The sequence below is a fragment of the Delphinus delphis genome, chromosome 5 (assembly GCF_949987515.2).
Source record: "Delphinus delphis chromosome 5, mDelDel1.2, whole genome shotgun sequence".
NCBI classification, from domain to species: Eukaryota; Metazoa; Chordata; class Mammalia; order Artiodactyla; family Delphinidae; genus Delphinus; species Delphinus delphis.
In genome coordinates, this window is record NC_082687.1 from 18,355,348 (window position 1) to 18,380,491 (window position 25,144).

At 36.6% G+C, this 25,144-nt stretch overlaps 1 protein-coding gene and 1 non-coding gene across 3 annotated transcripts in view; both read right to left on the reverse strand.

Moving 5' to 3' along the window:
• EMCN (endomucin) overlaps positions 1–25,144 on the reverse strand; it is an 89,889-nt gene that overhangs the window by 22,921 nt on the left and 41,824 nt on the right. For both annotated transcript variants that reach the window (XM_060012041.1, XM_060012042.1), the window contains exons 4-5: positions 22,701–22,811; positions 10,249–10,287 (exon numbers count right to left, since the gene is read on the reverse strand). In XM_060012041.1, the coding sequence (XP_059868024.1) occupies positions 10,249–10,287; positions 22,701–22,811 (150 nt within the window). The remainder of the gene's footprint in view (positions 1–10,248; positions 10,288–22,700; positions 22,812–25,144) is intronic.
• LOC132426399 (U1 spliceosomal RNA) lies at positions 14,525–14,687 on the reverse strand. The gene has a single exon (XR_009519692.1). It is a non-coding gene; the product is annotated as a U1 spliceosomal RNA (small nuclear RNA).

Sequence of the window (25,144 nt, forward strand, 5' to 3'; positions counted from 1 at the left end):
ATGAAACTCCAAGCTTTCCTCCTTAAAAGGTTAAAACGTGTTGACTGTCCAGTGCCATTATTGCTAGTGATCCACAGAGAGGCAATAGAATTAACCCTTCTTAAAAGAGGATTTGTTGGCTCCTTGAACAAAGACTTATTTTTTTTTCTTTTAACCGCAAACTTTAGTTAATAAATCATTTCTGAAACCAGCACACACACACACACACACACACATACACACACTTCACCTCTATTACACTGACTGATTTCTGGTGTTTTACTTCATTTTAAAAAATAGTAGTCATGACCCGCTAATGGGAATTAACTTACAGTTTGAGAAACCCTGTCCATTAGCATGATCATATTGATGAAATTACAGGTCTTGGCTGAATTCATAAATTGTGAGTTTAATGTAATTCTTCCTGCAATTAAGATGGAGCCATGGTATGTTCAGAGCTTATGATTTCTGTGGATTTCACTGAGACTGTATTATGCCACGTTCTACTAAAGCGGCATCGGCAGAGGAGGTACAGGAGAGGTACAGTGGATGGTTGAGAGCATGATTCTGAAGGCTGAGTACGCGGGCTCAAATCTGACTCTAGCACTTATTTGCTGTGGAATCTTAGGCAAGGCACTTAAACTCTTTGTGTCTGAGTTTCCACATCTACAAATGGTGATTATAATTTTTCTACATCATAGTGTTGTGAAAATTAAATGAGTAAGAATAAATTTAAATTGCTTAGAAGTGTTGATACTGATATGTTTATAATATATATAATTACTATAAAATTATGTTAATTTATATTATATTAATATATTATTTTATAATAATATCCTATTGTTATATTGTGATTAGGCACCTACAGAGTTGAGTCTTTCACCAAAGTCCATTTATCTAATTTTCTCAGGTATTCTAAGTGTAAAGCTATATGACTCTTCAGACACTTACATGTTTTCAGAAGCTTCCTTGCTCTAGTCAGGAACTGGAGAAACTGGAGTATATGGTGTTCTTAGATGACATCAGTTTGCTCTTAGACCTTGACTTTTGGTGATTGTAATGATTATTGAATTGCAGATATGGTATGTTATGACTTAAATTTAGTTTGCAAACTTCAGGCCAGAAATTGGAGCAGGCTGTTTGAGGCAGAGACCTCAGAATAAAGTCTGTTGTAATAAAGAGACTTGAAGAACCAAGTCTATTGTAATAATGTGTACCCAAATTTACCCGATGGATTAGTCTCCAAAATTTACAAACAGCTCATGAGGCTTAATATCCTCAAAACAAACAACCCAATCAAAAAGTGGGCAGACCTAAACAGACAGTTCTCGAAAGAAGACATACAGATGGCCAAAAGGCACATGAAAAGATGGTCAACACCACTAATTATTAGAGAAATGCAAATCAAAACTACAATGAGGTATCACTTCACACCAGTTAGAATGACTATCATCAAAAAATCCACAAACAATAAATGCTGGAGAGGGTGTGGAGAGAAGGGAACCCTCCTACACTGATGGTGGGAGTGTAAATTGGTGCAGCCACTATGGAGAACAGTATGGAGGTTTCTTAAAAAACTAAAAATAGAGCTACTATGTGACCATGCAATCCCACTCTTGGGCATATATCTGGAGAAAAACATGGTCCAAAAGGATACATGCACCCCAGTGTTCATTGCAGCACTGTTTACAATAGCCAAGACATGGAAGCAACCTAAATCCCCCTCGATAGAGGAATACATAAAGAAGATGTGGTATACACACACACACACACACACACACACACACACACACAAGAATATTACTCAGCCATTAAAAAGAATGAAAACAATGCCATTCACAGCAACATGGAGGGACCTAGAGATTCTCATACTGAGTGAAGTAAGTCAGACAGAGAAAGAGAAATATCGTGATATCCCTTATATGCGGAATCTAAAAAGAAATGATACAAATGAACTTATTTACAAAACAGAAACAGACTCACAGACTTAGAGAACGAACTTATGGTTACCGGGGGGAAAATGGGGGAAAGGGATAGTCAGTGAGTTTGGGATTGACATGTACACACCGCTATATTTAAGATGGATAACCAACAAGGGCCTACTGTATGGCACAGGGAACTCTGCTCAATGTTATGTGGCAGCCTGGATGGGAGGGGAGTTTGGGAGAGAATGGATACATGTATATGTATGGCTGAGTCCCTTTGCTGTGCACCTGAAACTATCACAACATTGTTAATTGGCTATACTCCAATATAAAGTAAAAAGTTAAAAAAAAACAAATTTACCCTATTGCCATCTGACAGTGGAACACATTTGGCTCTTGCTGTAAACCAATTACTAGGTAAATCATTGGAAGTTTTAAAGACAGAAGACCTTATTGATGTCCAAGGGTACCTCTGGTGGTTATGAGAATGCACCTCATGGAAGGCGAACTACAGTGTAATTGACCGAGGTTCCCCACCTGCTCTCTGAATTCCATCATTCAGAGATGTGTTTGTGCTGATGCCATACCTCCTGCGGGCTGCTCCCAGCCAGTGATTGAGCCTGGCAAGTATATGAAAGCAGGTCTGCTCCTGGGAACCATGGGTTTCCCTGAGGAGGGACTTGAGCTGGAGGAGTCCCTGATGGCCTTCTCAAACCTTCCTTAAAGGAAGGCATACCATACACAGATATTAACAGGAGAAAAAGTGTGAGAGGCAGTAGAGGATAAAATATTCTAGTGTGAGAAAGAAAATAAAACTGTGTGTTCTGTTTTCATTTCACCATGTTTCCTATTCTTCTTTTTGACATGTACGCATTTGATATGTGTTTGAGGGACTAAATTCAATTGAACGGAATGCTTATTCATTTTTCTCATTATTTATAAATAATTGGAACTGGTCTCTAACTGCAATTTGATGGATTCATGTCTCACTTTTAAAAAGAACTTTCCAGCACTTGTCACATAACTCATTCCCTCCTCCTTAACACATTTTCTCCATGTGGCTCCAGCAGAGCACACACTGCTGGTTTTTCTCCTACTTTATGTCTTATTCTTCTCAGTCTCCTTGGCTGGTTTTGTCTCTTCTTTCTGACTCAGTCTTGGAGGGCCCCAGAATGCAGTCCTTTGTCCTCATGTCTAACTACACTAATTTCATTGGTGATTTCAGTCAATTTCAAGGTTTAAATAGAATATCAGTGCAGATGATCTCCTAATTTATGCTTCCAGCCTAGACCTCTTTCCTAAATTTCAGACTCATAATCATGGCAAATAATAAAAATCTGAAACTCAACATGTCCAAACTTGAATTTCTGCTCTATCTGCAGCCTTTCTATCTTAGCTGATGGCAGATATTCCTTCCAGTTGCTCAGGCCAAAAGCCTCAGAGTTATTTTTGATTCATCTCTTTCTATACTATTCCAAATGCAATCGTCAAGAATGTCTATAGGCTCCACCTCCAAAATATATTTGGAATTTGGAGATTGCATGCCACCCTATGACCCTATGACCACACTGGTCCAAGCTACCATCATTTCTCTCCTCGAAAATTTGCAAAAGATAATCTTGCTTCATTTGACAGTCTCTCCTCAGCAATCAGAGTTATACTTATAAAACATGAGTCAGATCATGTCACCCCTCTGTTTAAAATCCTCAGTGTTTTTCCATTCCACTTACAGAAAAAATCACAGTCCTTGAAATAACCCACCAAATCTTAGGTAATCTGCCTGGTATATCCCCTGCCTTTCTCCCTGCCCTGTTTATTTAACACACCAGTCCTCTCCTCAAGTTGTAGCTCTGTTTAGATGCTCTTCCCCCACGTATTAGGTGGCTCACTTCCTTCTTGTATTTTCTCAAACCTTTTTATGACTTTCTTGACCACTTTTTCAATACTGAAAATGGTCCCCACCTCTCTGGCACCCATAATCCCTCCCTTCTACACTGTTCTACATCTTCTCTTTCTCATAGCACTTATCACCTCCCACCTTGCTTTATAATTTGGTTAATTAATACGTGTATTGATTATAGTTTGTCTATACTTATACTAGAATATAAGATCCTCGAGGGCAAGAATCTTTATTTTGCTTACTGATATTTCCCAAGCGCTAGAGCAGTGTGTACAAGTAGCGACCATAAGTTTTGCTGAATGGACAAACAAATTTTTTGGCAGCAGATGCGACTATTGTTGAGGAGGAAGTGAATTCATGTGTTTTCCTTTTTTGCCTTAATATTAGGACGGGTACTTATTTAAAATCATTTTCATTATTTTTTTTCATTCATTCTGAAGTAATAGAAAAAAATAGACACCTACTCTGGGTCCAACAGTAGATGCTGAAGGAAATACAACAGAGTACATGAGAGAGTTATTTCATTTAAGGAGCTCCCACAGGGAAGGTGAACAGCACAAAGTTGATTGATGTGAAAAAAACAAACAGTACGTCAAGGATTAAAATAAGAGATACCATGTTATTGTTAATTGAATTTTACTTATAAATTAATTCTCAACAGAAAGAATTAGAGGTGCTTAAGCAATGATATAGGCCATAAGATGAATAAAATAAAAATGAGAAATCAGAACAAAGGAAACCGGAAGAAACAAATAAGCTCCTTCTAAGAGTTAATACCAAGCATCAATATGGTTGCTGGCGTTGGCCATAAGAATTGGTTCTGAGCATCCTGACACTCAGGGAAAGGGAGCATGGTTTACTCTAGGCTTTCATTATCAGAGTGGAAAATGGTCTATTATATACGTAAGTGGCACATCAGCGGCCCAGTCAGTAAATGCTATGAGTATGGTTGGTCCCATTCTCTGTTTTGGGAGGGGAATATGCTGGTATGATCCCTGAGGTCTCTTCTAGCTTTAAGATTTAGATTCTTGTCAGGGTTCCTTTCAATTCAGATTTTGTCATAGCTAGTCTGCATTTTCACTTTTAACAGGATCCCCTCATCTACTTAATGAGCAAAATGACAAAAGGAAACTTTTCTGCCTTCACATGATAAAAATTAATTTCTGCTCTCATCAGACCTGAACTTTCTGACCTAGTTGTACACTTCAAGCTATGCAAAAACAATTTTTATCTCGAAGTTCTTTCACTTTGCTTTGGGCCATCAGCATAACTAACCAGAAGTAATAGCATCCTCTAACCCAGTAATAACTGTGACTAGAGATTTGTTTACTTTAGGTAACTCTGTAGAAATATACGTTGAAGAAGGAGGGCATATTTTTCTTTTGTGACTTAATATAAATAGTTATTAATTTCCAGAAAATTATATACAATGCACAAAGACTGAATGGGGCACTGTTAATTACTTCCATATGTGCTAACTCACCTTATTCTTAAACATTTTTATTATGTGCTTTAAAGATGAGAGATACTGTGGCTCAGAGAGATAAGGTAACATGTCTGGCAATAAGCAGAAGGGCTAAGACATAAGCCAAGTATGACTCAAAACCCTATCTGTTTCCTTTCCATTATGCCGTGCAACGAACAGGTTTCAAGTGAGTTGAGTTCATCTTACTTGTTAATGGTATCATTATCAATGAGACCAATGAAATTTTTTTCTCAGCATTCTGAAAGTTTTAGAATGTTCTCATCTCTCTCCCAAAATATATACATCATCTTACCTGAAATTCACCATTTGGATAGTACGACCTGAAAACACTGAGAAGCTTTTCAACGTGTAACTCTTCCTGTGCCATATGCTTTCTGAGAATGTGAGCGTAAGCAATCCAAAACACGGACATGAAAATGTTAAAAAGGACTTTATTTTCAAGTTATGGGACACTGCATGCCAGGCATTGTTCTAAGAGTTTTACACTCACTATTGTATTCATAATATTTTCATTTCATAAAGTGGAAACTGAAGCCCAGAGAGTGTAAATAATTTGCTCAAAGTCACACAGAGCTGGGGTTTGAATGCAAACTCTAGACTCTGTTCTGTCAACCACAATTCTGTGCTGCCTAAGCTTCTGCTCCTCAGTCGGAATGAGTTATAAGGGCATGCCTCTTATTTTTGTTACATGAAATGTTATCTATTTCAATTTCGGCTCCAATTGAGAAGGTATTCTTCCTACCAAGGTAAACTAAACACCTCCTTCCTTCAATAGGCCAAACCAGACTCTGCATATACATACAAGCAGACAGAATTATTCCTAGTGTATTAAATAAAACACATTGTAGAGCTCATTGGAAGAGCTCACACCCTTAGCAATATCATTGAAATGTGTTGGTTCTTAAAGTGAGTGTTGGCTAGCTAATCAGTTGAGACTGTGAGTTTTTATGACCTTTCAGTGTAGACTAGAGAGCCACAAGAACAGGGCCGAGCACTTCTTAGAGCGTTATCAGATCCCTGAACTAGAGAAGAACCCACATAGCCATACCTAGATTTATAGATTCATACAATTTCCTAAGTGGAAGTTTATGCCAGACCCTATCACATAAATATTGGTATATTTTTCATTCCATAACTGAGATATTTTATTCTCAACTAATTTTCAAACAGCATAAAATTTCCAAGTTAACAAAAACAACTCTGGATATCACTTCGCTATGGGTATATTTCTAGTTTGAGTGCGTTCTACCTGAACAATAGTATCTGTCAATAGTTCTACCCGAACAAAGTTCTACCTGAACAAAGATTCTGTCATTCAAAGTTCAAACATTCAGGTAAGTAATCCTCTGTATAAAAATAATTCATGCTTCACATTATATGAATTCTGAGAGATGAGTAACCAATCCCAGGCATTACATAAGATGTCAAGCATAATGAATGAACCAAGACAGAGCATCCTCCTTTCCAAAGGCCAGTAGTCAGTTTTGATGGGACTTTTGCCTGTACTGGCTTCTGATTTTCCATCAAAATTAATGTCTACAATACAACTGAGGTCCTGAAACACAGTTGAGAAAGTCAAGAAGATGGGTACAATGAGAACTTTCACAAGCTGTGCTGGTGACTATGAGAATGTTGTTGTGGTGAGTAGTTTTATGTGTCAACTAGACTTGGCCATGGGGTTCTCAGATATTTGGTCAAGCATTATTCTGGGTGTGCCTGTGAATGTGTTTTTGGATGAGATTAACATTCAGATCAGTAGACTGAGTGAAATAGATTACCCTCCATTAGGGTGGCTCTGATCCAATCAGTTGAAGGTCTGTATAGAACAGAAAGGCTCCATGGAGTAAGAAGAACTCTTTCTGCCGGATTGCCTTGAGCTGGGATATCAGTGTTTCCTTTGCCTTTGAACTGAGATATCGACTCTTCTTGGGTCTTGAGCTTGCCAGCTTTCAGACTGGAACTTACACCATTTGCTCTCCTGGCCCTCAGCCCTTTGGACGGACTAGAACTATACCATCCATTCTCCTACCTTTCCAGGCCTCTAGTTTGCCAACTGAGATCTTAGGACTTCTCAGACTCTGTAATGCATGAGCCAATTCTTCATAATCAACCTCTTTAGAGATTTCCATGCATATATACAAATACATACATATATATATATATATATATATATATATATATATATATATATATTCTTTTTGTTCTGTTTCTCTGGAAAACCCTGACAAATATAGTTATATTTTCAGAAAGTTAAGGGCAGATGATTTATTCCTTTCCCAATACTCTGAGGCATATTGTTCCATTTTCCTCTGGAGCTGAGGTCTCTTATCAAAGAAATCAAGAGGTTCATTTTCAAGGACAAATTATTAGCTCTGCCTGTCTGTGAGAAAATGATAAGGCTAAAGAAAAGTGAATTCTATCATTGCTTTAAATTGTTGTAATGGCCGCATGATGGCTGCATCTTTCTCTGGGGAATAAACAGTTTTTCATCACTTTTTAGTGGGTCTTTCTATCTCCTCATTCGCTCTGAATTCAGAGCTAAAAAAATGAGTAGGTAGAAAAATCTGGCAGCTAGAAGGTCGCTTTTTTCATGAACCCCTTCCTCATCTTTCTTAGACTGCTTTTTCCCACCCAATGTATACCACAACAACAGCTAAAGGGAAAAAACTCTCTTCCTTCTCTGATCTTAGCATAAGGTTATCTGAGGCTCATCTATGACACATCACTTTATACCTACATGACTGCCGGAGTGATTATAGTTATTTATTATATTGACTAGTAACCCTTAATGGCAGGCTCCATGTAACACTCAAACTCTTAGCTAGTGCTATGTGTGATGGAACAGAACAAATATTTATTGAATGCCTCAGTTAGTGGTGATTGGTTGAATATACCATTCTGTATATTTGACAGGGGATTATACAAAATTTGGAGTCTCACCAGGTATGTTACAGTGGTCAGGTGAAGTTTGACTTTCCCACATGCTTTAGATATTGGGCATGAATTCCTCATGCTTAGCATTGTTAAACTCAGTTGTCCATTCATACTACCTTTGCTCTGTTGAGTGGAATGAATGGACATGTCTTCTGACTTTGACTGATCATTTCCATCTAACTATGACTATCTTTCTTTAATCTTTATTATGTAAAATTGAATGTCATATCTATGTATAGTTGCTTATAATTCACATTTTATATATAGTTGCCTTACTTATCCTGAATTCCAAAAAAAGATCCTACATAAAACAATCAACAATTTCTAGATCCTTAAAAATAGTTTTTGAAGAGAGTGGTAAAAACATAATTTTTCAAGAAAATTAAAGTCAGATGCATAATCTGAAAGAAAGTATCAAACATGAGAACTCAGTATGTTCTAGTCAAACATTAAATGTATATTTAACTCATATTTATGGAAGGAAGCAGTACTAATAATTCTGTGGTCAAGAAGTCTACCTCAACTTTACCTAAAAGAGAAATGCTAATTATTTTAAGGAAGATGCCTCTCCTTGATCATTTGGGTGAATATTTGTGAATTTTTTGAGTGTATCTGGATTTAGTCTTCAGCCCAAACATACATCTGAAGTTTGAGACTGACTTTTCTACAGCTGATAGAATCAGCCTCATTTCCTTCTAGTCTGCTATTCAAATCAGTGGTTTGTCTATTAATTGTTTTAGGAGCATTAGTTTCTATAATTCAAAATTAAAGTCTAAATGGGCTTTTTATTACATTTAAAAATCAATTATAGCTAAAGTTGGCATTGTGTTGATACCATTATTTTAAACAAAATAAAAGATGCTTCAGTCTCCCCTTAAAATGAGCTGACACTTTGTCAGCTTCCCAATTGTCTTTCATCTGTAACTTCTCCTTGATAACCAATCCATGAAGCGGGCGGACAGGACTTCTCCAGAACAGTGCAAAGCATCAGCCGATGTAAAGCTACCCTCTTTGCCTGGATGTACTATATTTATGCTTTGTTTTGCTTTGCTTTTCCCAATGTTTTTTCTGTTGCATTTCTAGACTATGTAGATGGAAATAAGAATAAAAAAATATGGCGATAAGGTGAAATAGAGTTAACAATATAAAAATAACTTCTTTATTCGTTTGATGTATTATGTAGAAGATAAATGATGAAAAGTTAAAAGCATAATAATTTTCATTTCTAATTCTTTGAAGGTAAACTATGATGATTATTTAGGACATTTGCTGTGAAAATGTTATCAGAGTCGCTCATAATTTTCAAGCCTTTATTTTTCCAATTTTTTAAAAAGTTACATGATCTTACAAGTTTACTTCATGTATTTCTCATTTTATATATACCAAAGGTGGTTATTATTGAGAACCTAAGAGATTTGTCATGTATATAAGTACCAGGTAGGATGTAGGAAGGTAAAAATCCCCCAAACAATTATAATTTCAAAACAATAGGAAGATTCAACATCATCATTTTCCTCTGCCCAATAATCTTTTTCAATTTCTGTTGCTCCATCATCCAGAATTTATTCAGTTTAAAACTAAGGATGGCAAAGCATGAGCACTTCTTTAAGTGATAACATTTTAGGCTGTTAACTGTGGTTTATAACATCATCTCTTCGGATGCCAGGACCAGGCTTTGTTAGAAAGTAGAGAAGACAGCAAACACACACTCTATACTTCTGAGAGAGGGCAAGCTGACCACAGAAACAGACCAGGAACAGTAGGTTCTGAGCAGAGGAAAATTCCACAGGCTTTATGCATTTACCAGAACTGGTTCCACTCATCCCAGCCCCAGAGCACTGAGGCACATCATTGTATATTCTCCGGGACTGCATTTTTTTAACACAAGATTTCCTAAATATTTTAGTTGCCATGTAATGTTTTCCTTTGTGCTATTTCACTCTGTCCTCAGACTGATTGATCTACTTTGTCTCTTTCTTGGGATTTTACCCGGGAATATTTTCAGAGAAAGAAAATTAACTTACCTGTTGTTTCTGTGGCTTTGATTGAACTCTGAATCTCAGCTTTAGAGGAAAGAAAAGAAAATTGCTAAAATTAAATGTTGAATATCAAATGTACTCTCACAATTACTTCAGGTGGTAAATAGATATAGACCTTAGCTCATTTCCGATTTACTTTCATCAAATCATAAAATCAAGAGGCTTCCTGATTAGAAGAAACTTCAGAGCAGGGGTCAGCCAACTTTTTCTTAAAGGGCCAAATAGTATTTTAAGCTTTGTGGGTCATAAGTCTCTAGTGACTATTCAGCTTTGCCATTGTAGTGTGAATGCAGCTATACATAATACCCAAAGAATATGTATGGCTGTATTCCCATTAAACTTTATTTACAAAAACAGGTGTGGGTCTGGATTGGCCTGTGAGCTGTATTTTGCTGAATCCTCTTTTGGAGCACCTAGTACAACCCCACATCTTGAATATGCCTAGATAACCCGGACAACTACAAAACTTTGGTAGGCACTTCATGAGTGGCACTGCCATGTGTCGTATTCCTACTAAGCTATTGTGCATCTCCTGACCCGAGGAAGATTCAGAATGGTTCAGACAGATTCCTCTGAAACTTAGGGAATTCCTCTAAAGGAAATATAGCTCAGAAGCGCTTCTACAAATAAAATCACCTGAGAATTATAATCAAAGATCACTTCAACAACTTGGAGTGTTTGCACCATGAACCAAGATTTGCCACATGAAAAAATATAGGAAAAAATTGAAACAAATAGAAGCCCAATAATGATAGTTTAAAAATATTCACTTGCTTCCTGTGTATTTTCACTTGACTGTCTCATCATCATCTCAAATTTAACATGCCTGAAACAGAACTCTTTTTTACTGAAGTATAGTTGATTTATAATGTTGTGTTAATATTATAACACACAGATGTACAGCACAGTGATAGTAATTCAGTTTATATATATATATATTTTATATATATATATATTCTTTTTATTCTTTTTCAGATTTTTTCCCCTTATATGTTATTACAAAATATAGAGTATAATTCCCTGTGCTATATAGTAAGTCCCTGTTGGTTGTCTATTTTACATACAGTAATATGTATATGTTAATCCCAAACTCCTAATTTATCTCCCTCACTTCCCCTTTGGTAGCCATAAGTTTGTTCTCTACGTCTGTGAGTCTATTCCTGTAAATAAGTTCATCTGTATCTTTTTGTTTTAGATTCCACATATAAGCAATAGTATAATATTACACTTTCCCTGTCTCACTTACTTCACTTAGCATGATAATCTCTAGGTCCATCCATGTTGCTGCAAATGGCATTATTTCATTCTTTTTTATGGCTGAGTAATATTCCATCGTATCTATATACCACATCTTCTTTATGCATTCATAACTCTTGACTAGCATCCTCAAACCCACCTCCGCCCTCACCATCTTAGATCAAAGCATGGTACAATTGTCTCCCAGGGGCACAAGCCTCATTTCCCTCCACTCTAGTCCACCACTCTGCCTCATCTGCTCAACAGTACTTTTATCACTCCAGGGACATTGATTCTTTAAAAATATGCTTGTTGTTAGTTAGAATGTAACTCCAGGAGGAAAAAGATTTCTTGTTTTACTCAGAGCCGTAATTGCAGAGCCTACTACCAGGTCTCTGGTAAAAATATAAGGAATGAATGAATAACAGTAGAAAGTAATAATAATAAACCTAGTTCTACCTCTTTGAATTCAATTTTTAAGAGAAAATGAATGCCTTACTTAATATTCCTGCTTGGATAATTATAGCTACTATTTTTCAAGCAACTCTTATGATCAGTTCCATATATTAATTTCTGATGTCTACAAGAAAGACGTTATTATTTCCATTTTGCAGATCTGCAAATATTGTTGAAAGCAGTGAAACTGCTTTCTCAAAGGGAGGACCGTGATTATAATTCAGATCTGTTGGCTCTAAGGTCCATTCTCTTTTACTCAAAGAGACAGCTTTTCCTTCCACTAAACTGTTCTGAGTGGAAAGCTTATGTAATTAATTCCTACTTTTGATAACTAGTTAAAATACTTTTGAACATGGCATAATGTTGTACTTGAAAGTTGCAGTTAAAATATTTATCAGCTGCCAGAGGATTAGAATACAAATGAAATCCAAACCTTTTGTTCCTCCTGCTTTTAATATCAGGTCATAACCTTCTTGCTGATAGACTTTACAGAGAATGAAAAATTTTTAAACTCATATCAGACAAAACCTTCTGACTATCCTTTTTTGCATTTTTTTCATCCTTCAAAAATGCATAATGAGAGAATGGACTTGGGGACACAGGGAGGGGGAATGGTAAGCTGGGACCAAGTGAGAGAGTGGCATGGACATATATACAGTACTGGTTGTAAAATAGATAGCTAATGGGAAGCAGCTGCATAGCACAGGGAGATCAGTTCAGTGCTTTGTGACCACCTAGAGGGGTGGGATAGGGAGGCTGGGAGGGAGACGCAAGAGGGAGGGGATATGGGGATATATGTATACGTATGGCTGATTCACTTTGTTATACAGCAGAAACTAACTCGCCATTGTAAAGCAATTATACTCCAATAAAGATGTTTTAAAAAATGCATAATGATTTTAGAGGGACATATTACACAAAAGAAAAATAACTATGCCTTAAAGATGTAGCTGAATATTAAAAAAATAACATATAACAATTCAAAATCTGGGCTTCCCTGGTGGTGCAGTGGTTAAGAATCCGCCTGCCAATGCAGGGGACATGGGTTCAAACCCTGGTCCAGGAAGATCCCACATGCTGCAGAGTAACTAAGCCGGTGCACCACTGAGCCTGCTCTCTAGAGCCTGCGAGCCACAACTACTGAGCCTGTGTGCCACAACTACTGAAGCCCACACACCTAGAGCCGGTGCTCTGCAACAAGAGAAGCCCACTCCCAGCAACGAAGAGTAGACCCTGCTCGCTGCAAACAGAGAAAAGCCCGCACGCAGCAACAAAGACCCAAACGCGGCCAAAGAGAAAATAAATAAATTTATTTAAAAAAAATTCAAAATCCTTTTACTGAATCTTAATAGGTCCAGAATTTTATATATGAATGAATATGTTATTATTCGGAGGACAAAATTCTGTAAATCTTAAATATTTAATCAATACTGGAATATATATAGCTTTTTATCCTAAAATAAAGGATGTATTATTCTGAAGATAATAAAGTGTTTTCATATGGCATACTATTTTCAAATTTGGATTCAGTTCTGTGGATATAAAATCTTAATAGAGAGGAATGCTATGGAATATGGCTAAAGTATTATTCTTGTTTTTTTTTATTTATAAATTTCATAATGCAAATGTGTTTTTAAGAAAAGGAAGTAGGTGAAGTCAAATAGCAAATAAGTGTGTAACCTAGTCTCAAACTTAGATGTTCAGTAAAAACCAAATCCTTAATCAGGGTGGCTGGCAACTTAAAATTTCTTGGTTGAGTTTGTCTCTAATATGAAACTGAAGTCTTATGAAATGCAAATGAACGTTGAAATGCTAAACTTTAATCCACAATTTAATCCAAAGCTAAACTTTGCTTAAACTATCAGCTTTTAAAACAGAAATAATAAGCAATACTACAACAAGTAACTTTGCTAAATATTCTTATCTTATGAAGGCCATTATATTTACAGCTATATATAGCTGTATATAATTAACACACAGAACATGATTTATCATTAACAGGCCCAGGAGAAAAAATATATACAGCCATTCCCATACATAATTCTTTTCTGATTTGCTTAAAAATAATTTACTAGGACCAATTCAGATTTTCCTTCTTATTTCCACGCCGCCCTTCCAAACAAAGTATTGACTGAGCCACTGTACATGAGATGAGTTCTGGTTTGGCTAATCTGTGTCTTGTGACTAAGACCTTGTTATCCTGAGTATTCCTCCTTTATCAGCCCACATGAAATGATACAAACTTATTAAATATCATGTAAGAAACATTGTAATTAAGTTCCCAAATAAATGTCATAGATAAATGATGACATTCACAAGAGAACTAATGAGGATAGGTGATCAGATAAATTAGTGTTTTCCAAAGCATGAGATGCGTAGCATTGTAAGAGAGATTCTATGAGGCAGTACTGGAAAGTGACATTAAATAAGATTGAAACACTAAATGAGAAAGTTATTTTCTTTTCAGCTTTTTTGTTTGTTTCAATGACGAAGTTTCAAAATTTCAATTTGATGCAAATATGTCATTAATACGTAGCATGTGCTTATATCATTTTTTTTTCACCCCACAGCGGGAAGAATGCAGTCCCCAACAATCACAAATTATTCAGTGGAGTTTTCCACGTTTGGAAAAATCACAGGGGTCAGCACAGCACATCCAGAGTGCTATGGATAAGCCTCGACGGGGGAAAACCACCTTCATGATCCTGGTATCTCCCCTTCCAGGTAAGGATTTGATTTATTTTCTTAAACAAGGACAAGCAAGCCTCAAACTCAGAGCCTTTGGCAAGCAACAAAATCTAACTAGAATTTTGTTTTATTTTGCTTACATCATAGTGACTTTCTAGCTTCTGTTTATGCCAAGTCAAACTGGTTTTTCATTTATGATGGTTTACTTTTCAAACAAATTTAAGAATAAAAAGTGCATCAATTGAAAGAAAGTACTAAATAAATAATAGTGCAGATGGTACGCATATCTGGCAACACTCATTAAGTTGTGGGAAGTATTGAGGTAGCATCTTGCAGAGGCTCTTGATAGTTGTGTAGAATTTGAATAAGCAAGTGGAGGAAGGACAAGGGGATGAAAGAAGGACCATACAGATAAGGAGGGCAGCATGAACAAATACCACAGTCAGGAATAAATCTGGTAACAGCAAGAGAACCACCCTGGTGAGAATCACAGGTTTATATTCAACCAGCCTATCAGTCCGTCAGTCTCTCATATTGATTGAACTTCTGCTTGTCAAGCATATGATGCACCCAATTGAAAGCTAGTTGTTGTCTCATTCCTTTAGATACCTTATGTAAAACAGGTGTAATGAGAACAAGTGTGGTATAGTGACTTTTATGGGATTTGAGGCGAGAAAAACAGGGTCTGAATTTCATCTTTTAATTTAACCTTGGCCAAGTCATTTAGTCTTTCTGAACCTGCTTCCTTATTTGTGAAACTGGTATCATAAATACCAACTTTGCCTGGCTTTTATAAGGATTATCATTAATAAAAGAATAGCTAAAATGTATTATTTACTTTCCAGACACTGTTTTAAGCTTTATATAATTTTACCTCTTTTAATCTTCACATGAATCCCGTAAGGGTGTAGTCTTATTACAACCACTTTACAGATGAGGAAACTGAGAAGTTAAGGAGCTTACCAAAGGCCACAGTCCAAATAAATGGTTGTGCTATTATTGGAACCTAAGCTATCTGATTTCAGAATCATTGTTTGTAACCCATAAGCTAACTTCCTCTTGGCATGATTGTAGATCCCTTTTTTTTTTTATTTTAAGAAGGTTGTGGTGCCTTGAAAAGCACAGGCTGGGGCAGAGGCCATCCTCATGTTCAACCAGTAGTATATCTGAAGAGGCTACTTGATTACTACAATTATATGTGATTTTTGTGTTAAACAAACTCCATACTAAACTAGGATAAATTATGCAAAAAGGAAACATATACGATAAACTATTTGTTACATATAAATGTTATTAACTCTGACTAAATAACCTACTGATTACTTATAAATGTTACTCGTTTTTACTTAACAAAAGTCAGATTTTTCCCTTCAGACTTCCAGTCTGTAATATTGTATATGCTGTGGTAGCAGAAGCTCTAAGTGGCAAAAGCCTGAGAAGTATTTTTATCCACGCACTTGCCTTAGTAGAGTTATGTCCTGACATTCGCCCATCTCAGTTTGTCTTCTACCTATAACCTTATTCCACATTCTCTCCTCATCTAAGATAAAATCCACCAAAGGGAGAAAGAGCAATGGTCTCTCCTTCCCTGTCAATCTCTTACAGTGTGAACTATACCTGCTTTCAAATCTGGTTATAGATATCTGAATGACTAAGTTTCCAGCAAGAAAAGCATCTATTTTGCTTTCTCCCCTCCATCCTCCTTCTACTTTTCTCTTCTCTCTTCAGAAACCATCAGGTATGCAAAGGAAATGAAAAGAGTCAGAGAGGATGCCACATTTTTAAGCCACTGGCAGAAACAGGGAACTCAGGAAGAGAAGATTTGTAATTTTACAACAGAGTTTTACGTCCAATTTTCCCACAGTTTAGATACTGGAGGATGGAGACTCCTGTGATTGACATTTCTTTGAATCACTCCTCAGTGCCCAGTGAGGTAGCCCTACCAATGGACAGTGACAAATGCATGGAGGTTGAAATCTAGGCGTAACAAGGGTAAATTCAGGACATGGTCTGGAGTAGGCTAAATGGTGACATCCCCCTCCCCCTGACTTCCTTGGAAAGATATGCGTACCTAGAACCGGTGAATACAGCCTTATTAGAAAAAGGATCTTTGCCAGTGTAATTATGGATCTTGAGATGAAATCATTGGGGTGGGCCCAAAATCCCAAGAAATTGTCTCTATAAAAAAAGAAGACACAGACAGAAGAGGAGACACAGAAGGGAAGGCCGTATGTAGACACACAGGGAAAAAGACAATGTGAAGACAGAGGCAGAGATTAGAGTGATGTATCTCTAAGCCAAGGAATGCAGAGAATTACTGGCAATTTCCAGAAGCTAGGGGACATGTCAGGTCACCGATGCGCTCCAAAAGATTTTTAGTGAATAAATTAATTTACTAATTAATCCAAAGGGCCCGCGTTTCTTTATAAAGTCAGGTCACTGAATTAATGAGGATTTCTATCTTAAAAATCCTAGTAGTCTAGAAATTTGTCTTCTACAGGCAGAATAAAAGAAAACAGGAGAAATACACACAACTTTAAGAGAATGGGAAACGATTAGAAATGTTTGGAGAACATGCTTTTTTGATCTACATTCCACCTTTCTAGGGGGTAAAGCAACAGACCTCAATAGCTCTTCTCTACTCTAAAACAAGCCTGCATTTGAGATAATGTACCCACAGTGCCTTTATCTGAGAGTCACTCTGCGAGGACCCATTGCCCATATGTTTAAGAGGTGTTCAACCTTCCCGTGCCTATAGATTGTTTTGTTCTCCTTCTGTTTCTCTGTCTTGGTTCCACTAATTTTGAATGCTTGTGTGTGTGAGGGGTGGAGATGGAAAGGGAGCATTGCCCTGCTAACCAGGAATCTGGGCAGACTCCTGGTCTCGTCAGGCGCCGATGGAAATGTGTGCAAACTCATTATATCAAGTGGAGTCCATGCTTAGCAGGGAGCACCTTGAGGAATGAGAGAGATCTAGGGAGGATGGCTGCCCAAAGAATGAGTTTTATAACAAAATTTCTAAAGGACTTAGCATAGAACTGGTTAATCAAATGGCAAATGCAACGGGAAACAGTAAGTACCCTTCTTTCATTACCTTGCTTTCCAGGGTGTTTCATTTTTCAAGAAATGATTTTGTGGGTGTATTTTTTAAACTACTTGGAAGAAAGCCACTTCAGACTGTGTTTAGAAGCTAAGTAAATACAGGCGTCTCCAGAACTGAGATGCAGAGGGCATTTTATTGCATGAATCAAGGCAGAATTAGGAACCTCAAGTGACCCATGGGATTGACCACAGACTTCTAAGTGCTAATTTTAATAAACCATGGTTCTTGAATGACATTTTCCACATCAGGCACTGCCTGGGTGGGTGTCAGGGCAAAGTACAAATTATTTGAGTTTAATCCTCAACTGCTACACATTTTGCAGATGTGTATTCACTTTTATTCTTGTTTGTCTTGGGTGCAGTCATATTATGAGATGGATGAGGTTTTGGTTTGCCAAAGGTACTTTTCAGACATATATTGCCTACAAAATAGGTTCTACTCATCAGAGCCCACAACACTACCACAAAACAATGTTCTTCTTATGAAGGAAAAATTACCCTCTTCTTTAAGTTCCTTTATGTGGTGACTAATTAAATAGAATGATTAGTTTACAATTATGGTGTGAAATTCAACTTTTTCTAGATAACCTTTTTTATGTCGTGCCTAAGATGATTACAATAAAAAAGGGGGGAAAGGGAGGTTCTCGATGTGTTTCTAGACAACAGTGGGCCTTGGGCGTCCACAGTCCCCACTTGCTGTGTCATTCTACCCTAGAGGTCTCCCAAGAAGAGACTTGGAGACTGTGAGTCACCTGCAGCTGCTTTTTCTTAAGGACTATGGGTATGCCAACAGTGCATCCTGTGTTTATAATGAACGGGATCTGATAAGGCTCTTACAGAAGATTGCTAGCTTTTGTACTCAGGATAGCTTGACTAAAAGTACAGATTACTTCCAGTCACAGAGGCCAGAGTAAGGGAAGTCCTTGTTGTGAAGATACATGTGGACTGGAACTGGAAAACTGTCAGGAATCAGGGGATCTCTCAGAACTGCTACTCTCTCTGTCTCGCCTGAACAACTTAATCTTGCTCGCGGGGTCTCTCTATTTCCGCACATAGTCTCTCTCCATTCTTCTTCTACCAACTCTGCTTACTCATAATACCTGCTTCCTTATGCCGCAGGCATACACACCAATCACCGTGGCTGTCTCAGACTCACTCTACTAAAACCTTGCTACTACAGTTCCTCTGACTTTTTGGTTTTTTTGGGTTTTCTAGTTCAGATTACCCAGAAGGGAATTTTATTGGCCTAGATCAACATTCTCTTTCTTTTTAAACAAATCTTTATTTGGAAACTCACCACTTAATGCACTCATTTTAAGTACACAACCCAATAATATTTAGTAAATGTATAGGGTTGTGTGACCATCACTGTACTACAGTTTTAGAACCTTTTCTTCAACACAAAAAACTTCCTTGGGTCTCTCTGCAGTCAATCCCCAGGCCCATCTCCAGGTGTAGACAGCCACTTATCTGCTTTCTGTCCCTATAAAAATATCCTTTCTGGATATTTCACAGAAACGGAATCATATACGTTGTATTTTGAGAAAGACTTCTTTCACTGTATGATGTTTTTCAGATTCATGCTATTACAGAATGTATCAGGATTTTGTTCCTTTAAATTGCTGAATAGTATTCTATTATATGGATATCCCATGTTTTGGAATATTACAGATGAATTCCAAATGGAAAATCAAATGAGATATTCTATTTCGCCACTTAATGGACATTTGGATTATTTTCAGTGTTTGACCATTATGAATCATGCTATTCTTAACACATTAATCACACCCTGTTTTGATTACTATAGCTTTAGAGTAAATTTTGAAATTGGCTGTGTTCGAGTCTTCCAATCTTGTTGTTCTTTTTCAAAAGTGTTTTGACTATTCAAGGTCCTTTTCATTTCCATATATATTTTAGGATTGATTTATCAATTTCTATGCAAAAAACCTGCTGGTATTCTAATAGGGATTGCACTGACTAATTTATCAATTATTGATCAACTTGGAAGCAACCGCCGTCTTAAAATATCAAGTCTTCCAATCCATAAACATGTAATGTTTGTTTGTTTATTTATTTATTTATTCTTTGCAATGTTAAATACGTATTTGAATTTTAATCGTGAGGTTATGCTGATGCCTTTGGTTTCAATATGATAATGCAGTGTTTTCTTTCCTTCCCCCATTCTGTATTTGTATCTCCCCTTTTCACATTGAGAACACATCTATATGTTTTTTCAATCTTGTAGTACCAAGTATTTAGATTCGCTATATTCATTTCAATAAAACAAACTCATCAAGTGAATTTCAGGATTTCTCTGCAGTGTTTTCCTTTTCTCTCCCCCTCTTTATCTGTTCTACTGAGGAGGGTATGCAGCTAAGACTATGTTGTTTAAAGTACTTGGATTCTTTTTGTGTGCTTTTTAAACAATTTTATATATGGTTAGGTAAAGTATTTCTGTTTGCATTTAACTTTTTCTATTTCTGTCTTTGTTGATGGTCATATACTTAGAAACAAATATATTTGTTACGAAAATTGACGGTAGGTTATTACAGTATAAAACCTAAGGAAGCAAATGTTCAAAACATTCATCATTGGCTTTAAAAAAATTTTAAACATACAGAAGCAACACACTCACATTCTACTTTTCTTTCCCCCGCGATTCCATCTTTCTTGTGAACCCTTGAAATGGCTTTGTGTGGCTAAAGTCAGAATCAAAATGATGTCATTTTTGCATCTCACTAGCACTTTCCCACCGGCAGTAATGTTTTAAAATCTGATTTCTTTGCTCAAGTACCAGATGTAATTGTACTAATGAAAAATTTTCTTTTTTGATCCTTAGTGGGCTTGTCTGAATCACTAAAACTAACAAGTGGTCTTTTCATATAATACTAAAATAAATGTATTATTTAAATTGTGTGTGCATTACATTAAAAATGCATATATTGCCTTTCGCTCCCTGCTCTGCTGTGTCTGGCCTGCTGGCTCACACCTGCCACATCTCCCGTATGTGCTCTGATACTAGGCTCCACAATGTGAATGTCCAGAGCATGTGATCAGAACAGGCTCAGCTCTGCTTTGGCTTTGGGGGTCCCTTAGTTCTTTTGCTCCTCTTGCCTGGAAACTGACCCCATGATGTGTCCTTTTTAGGGTCCCAGACACCCACTAGAGCCCCTCCAGCTGATGTGCCAGGTACCACTGACTAGTCTTACTTAGTTCAGTTATACTCATATGACTATCTGCCTTAAGACAAAAAACTCAGGGAGGTGGCAGTGTGCAATGAAGAAGAGAACACAGGGCAAGGAATCAGATATGCCCAGTTGTTAATTCTGGTACTCACTAGCCCTACTGATGGGGACAAATCTTTCTTGATAATTCACTCCATTACCTCATTAGATCACTGGCTTATGATAAAAGGATATAACTCAGGGACAGCCAGATGGAAGAGATGCACGGGACAAGGTATGGAGAAAGGATGTGGAGCTTCCATGTCCTCTCCTAGTGCACCACTCTCCTCAAATCTTCACATGTTCACCAAATCAGAAATTTCCATTTATATATTTAATTTCTCACAGAAGTGTTTTATAGTTCAGTGTACAAATCTTGCATTTCTATTGTTAAATTTACTCTTAAATACTTTATTCTTTCTGATGCTATTATGAATGGAATTGTTTCCTTATTTTTTGGATTGCCATTGCTAACGTAAAGAAATATGATTTATTTGTGCATATCTTGGATCCTCTGGTATAGAATACTCTTTATTAGTTCTAGTAGCTTTACTGTGAAATCTTTGGGTTTTCTACATAGATAATGATGCAGTCTACTGAGAGAAACACATTTATTTCCTCCTTTCCAATCTGGATGAATCATTCTATCTGTCCCTTTCTATCTATCTATCTATCTATCTATCTATCTATCTATCTATCTATCTACCTATCTATCAGCTTATTGCACTGTCTAGAACCTCTAGTTATAATTTTGAATAGAGTTGGGGAGAGTGGAATCTTTGTTTTGTTCCAGATCTTAAGAGTAAAGTATTAAGTCTTTCGCTATTAAGTATGATGTTTGCTGTATATTTTTCATAGATATCCTTTACCAGTTTGAGGAAGTTCCATTTTATTTATATTTAATGGAGTTTTAATTATGAGTGGGTGTTATATTTTGTCAAATACTTTTTCTGCATTTACTGAGTCTACTAATATGGTGTATTACATTACTTGATTTTCATATGTTAAACCAACCTTGCATTCCTGGATAAATTCCATTTGTTCATTCTTTATATCACTTTTCATATGTTACAGATTTTTTTGTAATATTTTATTAAGGATATTTGTATCTGTGTTCATGATGGATATTGGTCTGTAGCTTTCTTTATTTGTGTTTTCTTTTCATTCTTTTCTATCTTTGGTGTTAGGGTAATACTGGTCTCAGATAATTATCTGTGCGATGTTTCCTCTACATCATGAAAGAGTTTGAGAAGAATTAGTATTACTTCTTTTGTGAATATTTTGATAGAATCCACACTTGATGCCATCCTGCTTGGAGTTTTCTCCATGGGCCCATTTTTAACTTTCTAATGCAGAATCTTAAATTGCTTTAGGTCTTTTCAGTCTTCCTATCTTCTTGAGGCAGTTTTAGCAATTTGTTTCTAAGAATTTTTCCATTTCATCAAAGTTGTCTCATTTTTTGGCCAAGCTCACCTTTTTGTGCCAGGTGATATCATAGATTATTGCTCAGGCTTGGACTGATCCTCCTTGGCATCCACTCATTTGTGGCTATGGAGGGATAGAGTATCACTGTACAAAGCAAAGTCGCTAAATGGTTGTCCCATTTGGTAGAGACAAGGAGAGAATATAAGTAAGGCATTGTTCTTTGGTAGCTGTGGGCTGGAAAACATTCTGAGTTTAGTTCTATCCAATATACTAGTTTAACATTTCAGCACAAATTCTTGTACTTACTCTTGGATTGGGGACTTTGTAATGTTGAAGTAGCATTTGGAAGTGGAAGATTTATCACTGTTGTTCTTGTAGTGATGAACGCAGTCTTCGTGACACCTTTGGCTGTAGATCCTAATTATGTAAAAAAGAATGAGTAGCCATCAGGGGTGTAAACAATCACTAGATCATATCATTAATATTAATATAAACATCCAGTTACAACTTGAAGATTAGTTACTTAAAGTCCTCTGATCAAGATATAGAAATCCAGTGTTTTGATGTCTGTCTTTTGGTGAGTCAGTTAACTACATTTTTAAAAGTGGAGGGACATTAGACTCTCCTACATGTCTGATATAGGTTATTTCACTTGATCATAACAGTAATTCTATGAATTAAGTAGTAATTATGATCATAATTTTACGTATGATTCTGAAAAGTTATATAATTTTCCCCCAGTCACAGAGAGCCAAACGTTTCTGATGTAAAACTTAGTTGCTCAGCTACCCTAGAAATGGGGTGGTAAGGCAGCAGTAGTAGTTGAAAGCGGTAGTATGATTCCCATGCTGTCTAGGAGAGAATTTTCAGGTAGGTGGAATAGCAGGGAGGAGAGAGATAACAAGAAGTAAACAGAATAAACTTTTAATTATATTTAGTTCATTTTGGGGGGGCAAAAAGGAAATTCAGCAACAAAGAAAAAATAAGCTGAGTTTTCAGAAATAGCATTGGAATAAGATTACTTTAAATAGTCTATATTTGCACAAATATTATAAAACAAAATGATTGATGACCTTCAGTCTTTTCAAAGTCTAGCATGGGGAACATTGAGTTAGTAAAGAAAAGATAGGCATGCTGGTTAGTGCACGCTTAGCTAGATATGATGTTGGCTGGAGATGGGGGGAAGACAGTTTGATAGACTCCTCCCACAAAGAGGTCTGGAAGCCTGAACTGCTGGTGCCTTCCAGAAGTGCCAATCAGCTTTCATTCTGTGGCAATAAGCATCTATAGTGCAATGCAAATTCTTAGTGCACTTGAGAGATTCATGCTGGAGAAGTTTATAGTTTGCAGGAAGACCTCATAGACGGTGGGTAAATATGTCTTCAGGCAAAAAGCCTTTAGAAATTGATATGCTAAAGAAAGTGAATAAATTTGAATAGAGGCTATAGGATTAACACTGCATATGAGAAAGAATGAGTGAAAATGGTCACCAACTTCAGAGGAATCTTGATTAAATTGAGAGGGAAATACTTGAGGAAGAAAAGAAATGTCTTATTATGTAAGGAAAGCAGAAATTGATCTTTGTAATAGTATGGAAGTGGGAAAGTTACAGAAACTCAACACTTGAGGATGAAGGAACGTGGGGATAAAGATCTTGCTTCTCACTGGAACTCCAAGAACATATGCTTTGAAAACATCAGAACAGGAGTTCTTCTTCAGAAATCTTCAGAGAAGAATTCTTCTGAGCTAAAATTGGAAACCATGAAAAAGCTATCCTGATGGGCTAAAGAATTCCCTTGTATAAAGCAGACTCAACAGTCTCGGTGATGGGAAAAAATAGAATGTATAGCTAAGGAAGATGCGAGGAGCTGCCAGTTTACGAAAATACAAAGAGAAAAGGAGAATAATGGAGTAGCTGGGGGTACAACCCCCAAAATTTTATTTAGAGAATTGCTTATTATTAATGTGGAATATACTTCACAAATGAGAATAGAATTAGAGCCCACACTCAATTCAGGACAGGTTGTCAATTACACATGTCAATTAGGCCATGGAAGGAGACAGGAATGTTTTGAAAGTGATCCAAATATTTAGAAATATTCATGGTGGACTATGAAAATAGAATAGAATGAAAGATGTATTGAATGAAAAGTGAAAAGAATGAAAAATGTGGAGACTAATGCTGCCACAGGCATAAACTTTCAAACTTTACTGGTGTACTAAATATTTCAAATCCTAATCTCAGAAGAAAAGAAAATGAGTAACCTACATTTATTAAAATATGAGAATCATAGTCTTATACTAACATTTTCTTGGGAAAATGTTCCCAATTGCACTTCAGGTTCACAGGTAGTAGATTCTGGACTTCTGCCAAGAAGTGATTGACACCCCAGAGCAAAAGGAAATCAATCTCAAAGCTGTTCTTTAAACTTATACGGTTTGCTCTCTTTCAGTTTTTCTGTCTGTCCATTTTCCCCCAGAAAACACTATATATCAGCAGTGGTCTACAGGTGTGACTCACACTGTTAAGTCTAGGTAATAATATATGTATTAGATTTGACAAACATTATTTTGCTTGAGCAATACTAATTTAAATCACAGCATCAAGATAATAGTGGCTTTACCTTTAGGACTTGTGTTTTTGAAATTTATGTTCTTTTAAGTCTTAGAATTTGATACAGGTGGAATGTATGAAAGACAAAATATGAGGAATTTTTAAACCATATTGAACTTGAAATAAAGAATCAAAC